The 13,161-nt window shown below is 39.0% G+C and overlaps 1 protein-coding gene across 5 annotated transcripts in view; it reads right to left on the minus strand.

Annotated features, from left to right (window-relative positions):
• The window catches only part of ryr3 (ryanodine receptor 3), a 98,733-nt gene that overhangs the window by 74,860 nt on the left and 10,712 nt on the right, over positions 1 to 13,161 (minus strand). For 3 of the 5 annotated variants that reach the window (XM_017456153.3, XM_017456152.3, XM_017456155.3), the window contains exons 2-10: positions 10,928 to 11,047; positions 9,657 to 9,761; positions 6,469 to 6,489; positions 2,765 to 2,839; positions 2,375 to 2,453; positions 1,867 to 1,979; positions 1,109 to 1,208; positions 862 to 955; positions 638 to 712 (exon numbers count right to left, since the gene is read on the minus strand). In XM_017456153.3, the coding sequence (XP_017311642.1) occupies positions 638 to 712; positions 862 to 955; positions 1,109 to 1,208; positions 1,867 to 1,979; positions 2,375 to 2,453; positions 2,765 to 2,839; positions 6,469 to 6,489; positions 9,657 to 9,761; positions 10,928 to 11,047 (782 nt within the window). The remainder of the gene's footprint in view (positions 1 to 637; positions 713 to 861; positions 956 to 1,108; positions 1,209 to 1,866; positions 1,980 to 2,374; positions 2,454 to 2,764; positions 2,840 to 6,468; positions 6,490 to 9,656; positions 9,762 to 10,927; positions 11,048 to 13,161) is intronic. The other 2 variants (XM_017456156.3, XM_017456154.3) reach the window with 1 other exon arrangement.

Here is a 13,161-nt window from a genome sequence, read left to right on the forward strand (position 1 = left end):
GAGCGCACACACACACACCAAGAGATTTTCATGGAGACTTTGACACATTGGTGATATAGTGGGGGTGTGGTGTTTTAGCTTGAAAAATACCATTTTTATGAGGTTGAAAAACATTTTTTGGGGGGTAGGCCAAACAGGGAAAACCCTACACAGACGATAACCCAAGTTCAGGATCGACTCAGGGAACTACAACGGCTGCACCATCCATTGGATAAAATCATTCTTAGTGACTGTGTAAATTTAGTAAACTTTTTAAATAGATATAACATCAAGTTCCTAACCCAGTCATGACTTACAGAATCACTGCAAAATTTATTGGACAGAAGACATTCGCCTGGTCCTTTGCTAACTGAACTACTCATTCATGCATAATTGGAAGAGACAGCTTAGAGATGGATTCAATTTTACATGTGCAGGACATGTAACATTTAACCATCACTGGGGGAGTTGACAGTTTTGACCTTGCGGGGACATGCCCCTGGTCCGCATGAGGAAAACTGCCGCTTTATATTAAAAAAAAAAAAATGAAAAGAGACAAAAGGTTTCCTTTTGGTTACTGAGATTAACGTAAGAGTTAGGGGAAGGTCGTCACGAAGGGTGTGTGTGTGTGTGTGTGTGTGAGTGAGTGTTCAGTCACCTGATCCGAAGTGGCTCTAACCTCCACAGGGACCTGGCCCTGGACCCTGATTTCCCGGTCTCATAATTCACCAGCCTGCGGAAATACACCGCACTCAGAGGACGACGAGTCTTATTCACACAGGAGCATGATCGTACGTACTCGTGACTCATACATAATGTGCAACATTAAATACAATTAATGGATGCTATTTAAATCCTAAGAGTTCAGGAAGAGTGTCGCACCTCTGCTGCTCAGTGGACTGATCCGCTCCTGGTATAGTAAGGCTCTCATCATGTCCATGGAACAGGCGTAGCACATGCCCCCCCAGTAAATATCCTAAAGAATATATATTACATTTTGTCTTAATAAAAAGTGTTGTGTTTCTAATGTTCAACAGCAGAACTGCTTTCTAGGAAAAGCAGTAGAAATATTAGGGGGGAATAGTGGGGGGGGATTGCTGGCATTCTTTAATATAAGAAATAAACTGACCCACTGCCACGTTGCTGCCCGAGCAGGTAGGCTGCACATTCCACAGTGTTTGCATGAAAGAAGCATCCACTTGTATGTTTCCATTGGAGATGGACAGATGCTGCATAAACACAGGTCTAATTATTTTATGTTGTGTGTGTGTGTGTGTGTGTGTGTGTGTGTCATGCAGCTGCGCACACTAACACCGCCGGATGGCTCTGGATTACTTTCATAATTTACACTGATCCTCCTTATCAAACCAGTAATAAACACCAATAACTTCATATCACCGCAATCCGGTGATGTTTGTGTACACAGCTGCGTGTGGCAAATTATATACACAATTTAAAACTATGTGCAGTCATTCATATCCATTCTCATTCTTATACATTAACTAACAAACATGTACCGACGTACTTAAGGTGGTCGTAATTCACGCACGAATTCGACTTGCGTCGTAGTTAAGGTTAGCGCGTGACTAGCACACGTCTTAACTCCTCATCGGTTCATATTTAAGTAAGTATTAATCCAGGTATCAGTGCATGATTATTCAGGGAATGTTATCGTAAAGTGTTATCAAATGTACTGTAATAAAGAAATGAATAAATAAATTTTAAAAAGGACTGTAAGTACCAGAAGTACTGCAATATGGATGTAGAAGTCTATCAGCATATTAAAAGTCTTAAATAAATGACACTTGTTCCAAACTTACTAGCCGGTGTACAATTAAAACACATAAAAAATGCTCAATACTGTTCGTCGTGTAAATGGATTCTCACCAGGTATCTCTCTGAGGACACACTGACCAAAATCAGATCATCCCCAATGCGAACCTTTTCACCCTCGGACCTCTGTTTCGAGGCTGGATGGATGGTCCACCAACAGGCCTCGCCTTTGACAAGGAAAACGGATGAAAATACTCAAACAAAAAGGAGTAAAGCCACAGTTCCTTTCCCCTAATCATTTCACGGTTTTGATTCAATCAGAATATCGATGGTGTATACCGTGATTAAATCAAACTTGGCCAAGTGAAAGACATTTCCGTAGATACATATCAAGAGATCACATAAGCGCGTCAGAAGTGGCCTTCTCAAATAAACACATCTGAGATTCTCAATACATAAAAATAGTAAAGGCTCGGTGTTGAAGTGTCTGAGAGCAGGACACTGAACTGATGAATGAAGCTGCTTCTTTATTTGGTTGGAATGTCACAAAGGACAGTTGAGCTGTGATCTCAAAACAAGCCTTGAGTTGTTCAACACAATTCTGTATTTGAATCTGAAATACCTGAGGAGTCCTCCTGTAATCCTACATCAAATGACAGCTTGTCTGTCAGAGACCTTGATGTCTTTAGACAGGCTAGATACTGTTAGGGGAATAGTCAAGACAGAAACGCACGTAAGGACATCTGCAACTCAAATAACAGGAAGACTTACTAGCATTTCTAAAGCACAGACAAGTCGAGTACACTGAAATAACGATAGCATTCAAATCTAGTCAAATAAATGGGTTTAAACAAAAGGGGTTACTGACTAATCACATCCTTTGTTCATGCACTTCTGTTCAGCCTGTTTGTATCATCTACACAGCGCGCACTGATGATAAGATTTGATGTGTGGTTGCAACAGGGGGCTAATCCTCCCTTCAGTGTCCTTAATCGGTGTAGCACATTCTCACCATTCCACTGAACGAATGCCTCAGTAGGATGGCGTGACCATACAGCAGTGTCCGGTGTCCACCCCCCTGTCCCGCCTGGAGAGAGAGAGAGAGAGAGAGAGAGAGAGTGAGAGAGAGAGAGAGAAAGAGAGAGGGATAGAGAGAGAGGGAGAGAGACAGAGAGAGAGAGAGAGAGAGAGAGATAGTGCGAGAGAGAGAGAGAGACAGAGAGAGAGACAGAGAGAGACAGAGACAAAGAGAGAGAGACAGAGAGAGAGAGAGAGAGAGAGAGAGAGAGAGAGAGAGAGAGAGAGAGAGAGGGAGAGACAGAGAGAGACAGAGAGCGACAGAGACAGAGAGAGCGATAGAGAAAGAGAGGGAGAGAGACAGAGAGAGAGAGGGAGAGAGCGAGAGAGAGAGAGACAGAGACAAAGAGAGAGAGACAGAGAGAGACAGAGACAGCGATAGAGAAAGAGAGGGAGAGAGAGAGAGAGGGGGGGATAGAGAGAGCGATAGAGAAAGAGAGGGAGGGAGACAGAGAGAGAGAGAGAGAGAGAGAGAGAGACAGAGACAGAGAGAGAGACAGAGAGAGACAGAGACAGAGAGAGAGAGACAGAGAGGGAGGGAGAGAGATAGAGAGAGAGAGAGAGGGAGAGACAGACAGAGAGAGAGAGAGGGAGAGACAGAGAGAGAGAGAGACAGAGAGAGAGACAGAGACAGAGAGCGGGAGAGACAGAGAGCGAGAGAGACAGAGAGCGAGAGAGACAGAGAGCGAGAGAGACAGAGAGCGAGAGAGACAGAGAGAGAGACAGAGAGAGAGAGAGAGAGAGAGAGAGAGAGAGACAGAGAGAGAGAGAGAGAGACAGAGAGAGAGAGAGAGAGACAGAGAGAGACAGAGAGAGACAGAGAGAGAGACAGAGACAGAGAGAGAGAGAGAGAGAGAGAGAGAGAGAGAGAGACAGAGAGAGAGACAGAGACAGAGAGAGAGAGAGAGAGAGAGACAGAGAGAGACAGAGAGAGAGAGAGAGAGAGAGAGAGAGAGACAGAGAGAGAGAGAGAGACAGAGAGAGAGACAGAGAGAGAGAGAGAGAGAGTGTTGGCGAGACGAAGCCGTGTGAATCCTGACGGAAAGAAATGTTACTATTTTCAAAGCAACCGAACTCTCGAAAAAGTAGGACAAGGGAAGAGGAAATCTTTTGTCAGTTTAAAAGTATGAGCCATTTTCAGGAAAACCCCGAACCGAGCACATGCTGGGCCACTCAGAACATTTCCTGTCCGTTTAATTGAACAGGAAAAAATTTCGTTGTACCGTAGATGAGGAAATGTGAAGAAAGAGTCATTCATCTCAGAATCACCTCACAGAAGATGACCAGAGCGTAATAATAATTCATACCACACTACTTTAACAAAAATGCAGATTACAAAAGCTATAAAACTACTCACCCGCTTTATAAACTTCTGAAAGCATGAGGGGAAAAATGGTTTTTCTTTATTAAAACGTTTCACAGTATACTGACAACAGGAAAATAACACCACAAGCAATATGATTTAGAAATCTAAAACGTTGCTGAAAGCGACCCAAGACGTATTAATCAGCGGACAGAACTGAGACCTTCTTGTAGATTAAGAGTGAAATGGAGAAAAAGAAAGCGAGTTAACACTCCCAGCTGTTATTTCGAGGCAGTGCTACATATTTTTTGGCTGACACTTCACATGAGGCTCGGTGACCTTTGGTTGCTGGTCACTTTGATAGCTTGCTATTAAAAGCCCACACGATGCAAAATTTACTTCATCTGGAAACCCCTTATAGGAAAATCTTACACGCTTCACATGTGATCATTTGCTTTTAGCCCGTGATCGTACGAGCATGATCTGGATTATGTGTGAAAAACATGTGAAAACGTATTTCAACATGTTACGCCCCGAAATTGGTAGAATATAGGATAAATATTTGATAATGTATTTACGATAAAAAAAATTTTAAAAAGGAGAAAAAAAAAATTTAAAAAAAAAAAAAAAATCACAGGTTCATTAATCATGTGGGGAAAAAATAAGGTTGCAATAAAAAAAAAAAATCATGCAAAATATCAGATTACTCAATAAATGAATCGTGGGAAAAAATTGATGAATCATGTGTAAAAGCGTGAAAATAAATTAGTTATGCGTCAAATCGTGTGAAATGAATCGTGTGCATCATGTAAAATGACATAAATGAAACGTTAAAAAAAAATATCACGTTAAAATAAATGTGGAAATAATCACATACAAAAAAAAAACTGAATCACGAGGGGGGGGGGGGGGGGGGTCACATGAGAAAATAAACGAACGATGTGAAAATAAAAAAATGTGACAAAAATCTTGAGGCAAAACAAAGAGGAACGGCGTGAAATAAGAACCAGATTTTTGTAAAGTTATTCACATGTGAGGTCTGTATGACTTTTCTGTAAGGGTGAAAAATAAAAGAAAAAACAAGAAAAACTAATATGATCGTCGGTGTAGCTTTAACGGCACGTGATCGTCTGTTATGAAAAGGTCGTATAAGGGGAACACCAAAAAAAAAAAAAAAAAAAAAAAGCATGTAAAAATAGATGGAGAGTTGGAGATGGAGAAGTCATGTCGGCCAAATAGTTTATTTAAATAAATAAATAAATAAATAGTTTATAAAAAAGCAGAATTTTTTTTTTGTGGGTTTGTGTTGAGACATTTTCACTCTGGAATCAACATTCCAGAACATTTCCTCTTCTTTGGTACCGGTGAAATTTGACTGGTTCACATTTCAGCTGTGAGAAGGAAGACATTAAAACCCAACGACGTCTAGTTTCGGACATTTCAATACAAGTCTTGCAGCTTATTAACAGCGATATTATTTCCGATAATATAATATAAATAATATCAATGACATTCTATTACTTCTAATAATAGAATAGAATAATATTATTTATATTATTTCAGTAGTCCTCAGCAAATCATGAGTCAAGTGTGAACTACGCCGTAGTGCCGGTGTTGTATTATTTGTTATTTGAAGTTATTTGTTATTGTTGTTTTGGGGTTGTTGTTTTTTTAAAGGTTTGTGCTGTGGTAATCGAATACGTTTTGTGGTGTTATAAATAGAAATGTTAGCAAATGAGCTGCACAGAACTGAGACAAAATAGCTGAAGAAGAAACTCAACACTCTCGTTTCAGAATAACTTGGTTATCATGTAGAGCATGTAAACCCCTGAGGGCCACGGTGATGGGTAGTGCAGGTACTCTCCGGATTACTTTGTGCCGAATACGCTGCAGCAAACGCATTTCACTTTTTTGGAAAAATTTCCTACTTCTGCACATTGATTTCTCACTGATAGACTTTCATTACAGGAAAATTCGCTTTAGCCAATTGCACTTGTGTCCAATTTTTTGTAACTGCCCTTTCCAACCAGTACAGAGGTGCCCCGATGGTCTGTTTTTCTGTGAAAAGAGAGTGTTCGTGCTCTGAAACGAATCCGATTGGTCACTTATTAGTTTGGTTAGTGTCTCAATAACTACTTGTGATTCCACCAAATACTACAAACAAAAAATCTATTGAAGTATTAACTGCTGCTGATTTACAGGGTGCTATTTGGTGAGACAGTTCTGGACCACATGAAGGTTAGTTGATTTTGGATTTCTTTATTATTATTATTATTATTATTATTCGCCTTCGTGCATATTTTCGAAATATGGGGAAATATGTAGACATAACATACCCATCGCTCATGATCAGGATTCTAGCCATGTTGAACAAAAAATACAGATGCACAGTTAATAAAAGTAATAATGCATATACCAAATTGATCATCAAAGCTAAGACTGGATTTGTGATGTTGTAGTCAAAAGAGCATTTCAACAGTCACAGACATAAAATGTCTGTTATGGCACCAATTATACCAATATTAACATATGTTAAGACCGAGAGAAAATCTCTATTAAGGTTCAGCATGAACACACCAGACAAGTGACACGTTAAAGGAAAACCTGGTCGTTATATTATGCTGTAGGGGCATTTTGTTGCCAATGGTTTGGCCCCCTCAAGGAAGAGTCACTGCAAATCAATACAAAGTTCCTCTGAGTGATGAGCTTTATCCTATGATGGAACACTTCTATCCGGATTGGAGTGGTCTCTTCCAGGATGATTCTGCCCCCATCCACAGGGCTTGATGGCTCACTGAATGGTTTGATGCAGCACTTCATTTGTGCCAGATCATGATGAAACCGGGTCTGGCACCTCTCAGATTTGGACAGCCTGAGTTCTGAGTTCTGGGACTTCACAGTGTATGTGGATCAGGCACGTCTGCAGCTTTTTTTTTTCTTTTAATAAAAATACAATTAAATAACAATCATATAGAACGTAAAAAAGTCATAGAGCAGGTCAAAATACTACAAAATGTTGGTTTCTGGATTTTTAAAACGGACCGCAAACTGCCACAGACAAGCAGAGCAAATTGTGCTCTTACTAGGAGATTATAAATTCCATGACTGTCTAATTTATATAATTAGGCAAGCTAAGAAAGTCTCCCCCCCACTGCGATCAGTATTTGTGTTGTGTTGTTTAAAGGGCATTATGTGAGACCTAGTGTTCTGAGCAAAATGTTTGTTGTGAGTTTGAGCACGCATTGTGAAGCTAATTTAGATCACTAATCCAGGCTTCCCACACTTAAACTTTATGGTTCCAGTCCCTCATAGTACCATGGTCATCATACCTATTGGCCCTAGGACTACGACAGCATTCAACACTGTATAATGCTTGTATTACACGAAGCGTTCGGAGTACTATTGTGTCTATACAGTATGATCTGTGAGTTTTTCCCCTCCCTGTCCACTTGCTAGATCACCTCTCCACTGGTATTCTGGTATCTCGTGTTTTATCAATTAAACAACAGTTTGATGACTGTGAAAATCATGGAAATCGTCCGCTATGGCCTTCACAGTCACTAGGTTTCGACCCAATTAAACAGCTATAAGAGGTGTTCATCCCTCTTATAGCTGCAGATATAGTACAGTCGTATAATCTATGCCAAGATACACTGAAGCTATTCCGGTGGTTCACGGCAGCCCAAAACCGTACTTAATGGATCGAGACAGAACAAGATCTTATGTTGGTTTTTCCTTTAATTTATCACTCATCGGCAGATTATCAGCCTAAATGTCAGATTTCCGTCAGTATATAGAGATATATAAAGATAGATAACTATCTTTTCAGTATCGTCAGGGTTTGTGGCTTAAAACCTCAGTATCGAAGGTTACTGAGTGAGACTGCTGACCAAAATCCTCTATTTAAAAAAAAAAAAAAAAAAAAAAAAAAAAAAAAAAAAAAAAAAAAAAAACCTCAATATATTGATATTGGTATATATAGACCATATGTCGGGAACTGCTGAAACAGTATTTGAAGCATTGAAGAAAAACAGATACATTTTATAAAAAATGTTTACAATTTTATTTTTTGATTTAATAAAAACAGATTTCATGAATTTGCTGCAAAAGCACAAAGTCAGTAGAACTGCATATCAAGCCATTCTGGTAGTTCATGGGATTTGATTTAGATAAGCTAATGAGTGAGGTGCAATACCATCATAACCAGCAGTGGGTTCCTTATGATAGTAAGGACCTTACTTGCGGTGTTAGTGAGAGGAACTGGTGATGATCATGTGGGAATGTATGGTGTATGGAAAACTATACAAGACCTTGTATAGAACTTGTAATATGGTAACTCCTATAACTTAGTAGCTTATACATTCTTATAGCCTTGCTCAGAATTAAACATCATTGCAAACGGATATCAACATGGACATTAGTAGTAATGAAGAGTGTTTGTGGAGACTTACGGGTGGACAGCGCGAAATATATATCATGAAGAATAATTACTTACCCGTAGCCATAAACAAGTGAGCAGCACTACAGCTGAAAGGATATCGGTGTGATCTTTTTAATGCAACTACAGCATGTAAATCACACGAGTAGGGTGCTGCCAGATGACAGCACGTAAAGCTGCTTTAATCATTTAAAATTCCTGTACCTGCTATGAACAAAAACAAAAGAATTCGACAGCAAAAGCTGAAGAATTGGCCTCGCTGTTCCGATACTTTCCGAGTGGACTGTATACACTATCCTTAAATGAAATATAGAACAGTAATAGAGACTGTTTGAGTGAGCTGGGATCAATGATATTATAACGGATATGAAAAACTTTGACTTGACTGCAGAGTCAATCATCATAATACGGAATAATTGAGCAGAATTAGTTTCTAAAAGGTGCAGGCAGAGGCACAGCTAGAGAGACGGATTACAGGTTCGAATATAGTGAGAAACCAAAGAATTAACCAATCGGCATCACGCGTTTTCCCATTTCTCTGTGAAAGCTACTAGCCAGCTAGCAACACTCCGAGTATAGGGGACTTGAGCAATAGCTGGCGATGTTCTGGAGGTTTACTGCAAGAGGAGAAAAAGGGTAGATCTGTCTTTATTTATTTATTTATTTATTTATTTATATTTTTTAAAGATGTCATTTCCCCCCATTTCCTAGCATGTTATTTTATATACGATATTTTTCAGTGGAACTGTCATAAATATCTTGATATCTAGCAATGTTATTAATATCAAAAGACAGTAAATTAGTCCGTAAAGGATTAAAAAAAAAAAAAACTAATTTGCGCCATCACAGCTTCCACTGACCTCCACCCAAAACGCCTGAGCGTGCTGCATCTCTCATTTTAATTGTACAAAATCACAGTGATTTTATTCACTATAATACCTCATCCCTGACTGAAGTGAATTTCCTGGCTACGTCACTGGTCACGGCACTCTGGCAGTACTACATGAACTACGTTACATAATAAACTTGTCAGCATTTCTACACATATGGCTAGAACAGTGACCGAGGTGACATATGGCTACTTACACCTTCCCCATTTGGGCCTGTGTTAGCCAGCATCTCCTGCAGGGCTCGCACAGACAGAGACTGCTCCAGCACAAAGTTACAGATGCACAGGTCAGGAGGAACATACTGCGGAGAGAGCGATACACAGAGAGGTATGAGGTCATAGTATTTAACTCGTATACTACAGGTAGCTGAATATGAAATTCAAATTAGATTCAACAGCACAAAAGACTCTATTAGACATCTCTATTTTAGAATAATCGCCAAGATGATTATCATGTACACTAGAAATCCTTTAACAAATCCTTTTCACAGTTTTTATTTCATTTTTGCTAGTATAGTGCTGATGTACAACCATATTCTTCTGCGACAATGCCCATTGTTAAAAGTGCTACACAAATAAAACTGAATTGAACTGTTCCCAGAATATATACATGTTATAAATACATCTCTCAACACATTTCCGATTAGTTTCACTGTATGGACTGAATCGTTACTGACTAATGTTTTAAAAATGAATAACTGAATAATAAACTAGACTTTATGAGATTATATTTACTAAGAGAAGCACTAATTCCAGCCAATTTGACCAATCATTTGCACTGGGGCATGTGACCACCTGAGCAGATCATCTACAGGTGTACCTTACCTAATTCATGTGGGTCATGCAGTATAAACAATTCTTTTAGGCTTTTTTTGGCTTCGGCGTTAGAATAATCTAGGGCCATCGAGCACATTTACACGTAGGCCACAGTTCTAAATACGATTACACGACTATATATTTTTTCGAACGCCGAGTACAGTAAAATGACTTCTTTTTATAAAAAGCTAAAGATAGTGTATTTATATATAGCTATGCAAATGAACTGCTATCTTCTGTTCTCACGTTTATAGATGCGCAAAAAAAAAAAAAGGTTCAGATGTGTTGGTGTTGCCATGGTTCTCCACCACACACATTTCTTCCCGTTACCCCGATATATATCAGGAAGAAAACACTGGTATTTCTGAACAGGTTGACAAAACTGCCCTTAATCCAGTCGCGCTACAAGAAAAATGTCACGGTTTCATAATGAGGGTTTTAAGATTTGTATTCATTTTAATCGGAATATAAAAAGTAAATGTGAAATCTGCATTCTGAAGGAGAGATTTATTCATGTCATTATTCACTAAAACATCATTCTCCGAATTCACTCTTTCAGAGGAGATACCAAAGAGTCTCGCATCTGGTGATCGGTACGCTTCGTCATCGTTCAGATTAATTGAACAAACCGTCTGAATCTCGCCAATCATACCTTAGCTTCTGAGGTGGGCTCGAGGTAACACAGTCGATTTCCGAGTCCCTCTGCAGACAGGCAGAATTTACGATTCTCCTTCTGAATAGCAGCGACACACTGGAGCACCACTTCATCATCCTGCCAAGGAGGAACACAGGTGGAGGAACTGGTTAGCCTAAACAATCTGAAAGGCAAAACTTTGAAAACGTAATTAGTTAGGGGTGTCAGACTCCAGTGCCAGAGGGTCACAGACTGCAGAGTTCGGTATTCTACCTCGTTTAAAACACAAAATAATAAAAAAAAAAAAAAAAGAAAGAACAGTCTGACAAATCTCTGTAGCAGGACTGTGCAGAGACGCTGAGAGGGGAAGGGGCACGTTGATCAACTTTTCAAAAACACCAGTGACAGCGGAACATGTAACAGCAACAATATCCTAATAGAACATAACAAAACAGGTTTTATATGATAAAAGTGGCATTTACCAAATTATAGTGTACAGGTTTAATATCTTTAACAATAAAAGGCAATAAGATACAAATAATCAAACGTCCGGTTTAAACTTTAAGCCGAAAATCGAGCTCGACTCAACCTAGCTTTGAGCCAAAATACTAGATAATATGGAAGGCATTTCATTGCTAAAGAAATATACGTACAAACTATCAAAGAAGGAGCTATTGTATTTATCCAGCATTGACACTGGCTGCACTGTAAATACAACACAACAACATACAGTACATACAATCAAGAGGCTGAAAATCCCCACAATACAATCTCCACATTAACAACAGTGATTACAGCAATATACCAGGGCCTTTTATTTATTAAAATATTATTAATTAAATTCAATCATTATTAATTGAGATGTCTCTTTATGTGTGCACTACAGACATCAGGAGGACACAAAGGAACAGATGCTCCACGATCGGGTGCCGTGTGTGTCCTAACGATGTTCCATTTACAAACGTGCATGTAGAGTAAAGGTAAAAGAACTTTTTAAACATCTTATGTGCATGTCTCTGATCAATCATTTAAACCTTTAATAAAACCTGCAACGGTAACTATACTTTTTTTTTTTTTTAATATTCAGCAAATATCTTGTTTGCATGTCTCATCCATTATAAGTTGTAAATATATATATATAATTTTTTTTAGTTTTGCCCAGTGTTCACTCAACCCTATGACCTGAATACATTCACCCCAACAAAATGATTTGGAATATTCCACAAGTCACATGTTCAACAGGAAGTTGTCTCATCTGAATTTCCTGAAGATTTCTCCTGAAGATCTTTTCAGTGATAGTGTTACGGACTGACGAGGTTACTCCGAATGTACAACTGTGTTACCCAAATTACAGATAATAAAATATTATCTAAAATGATAATTACGCAAATTAATTAATTAACATATTTTAAGTCGATGTGTGTGTTCGGGAGGAACGAAATAACTCAACCCTGTCACTTTCAACCCTGCAAAAAGAGTCAAATGCAAACACTGTAAAAAATGCGATATTATTGGCTGAGATTTTGAATAGCGGAATGCAATTTTTCATAGATTCAATCATTCAAATGATTTTAAAACTATAGTATATTTTTAAAAGAGTTGTACTGGCTTAATGGCCCCCGAGTCCTGGATTCAGTCACATACCTTCTTGTTGCTGAAGCAAATAAGAGCTATACAATAAAAAGTAAATATCACAGCTACAACGCTGCTGAAGCTCGCAGTGTCTAGTCAAGATTCCCTCGAGTGTTTTCACTGAGGAAGAGGAATCATCTGTGGGATCGTAGCAGACGGTGACTCCATCACTACAGCCGATGGCACAATTTCACTCAAGAGAGGGTTATTGATTTGGTAATGCAAGCACATTGAGCACATTAATCCAAGCTGATGGTTGCCATGGCTCTGTACTATAAGAGTAATAACCATACCTTGCCTCAGAAAGGTTACCATTCAAAGTTCAACCCCAAAAATGAGATACACCTTGGCCATCAACATGATATAAGGACAAGCAAGAAGGTCCGAGAGGTGACATGAATATTTAAAGCCACGAAGCTCTTCTGTGACTTTTTGCAATGATGAAACGTTTTAGTTTAATAATTATTAGTGCTGCACTGGATAGGAACACCTGTACACCTGCTCACTCATGCAATCATCCAATCAGCCAATCGAGTGGCATCAGTGCAATCCAAGAGCTTAATTCTGTCAAGAGCAGCAGTTAATGCTCACATCAAACATCAAAATGTGGGGAAATGGCC

Source organism: Ictalurus punctatus, chromosome 25 (assembly GCF_001660625.3).
Source record: "Ictalurus punctatus breed USDA103 chromosome 25, Coco_2.0, whole genome shotgun sequence".
Taxonomy (NCBI): Eukaryota; Metazoa; Chordata; class Actinopteri; order Siluriformes; family Ictaluridae; genus Ictalurus; species Ictalurus punctatus.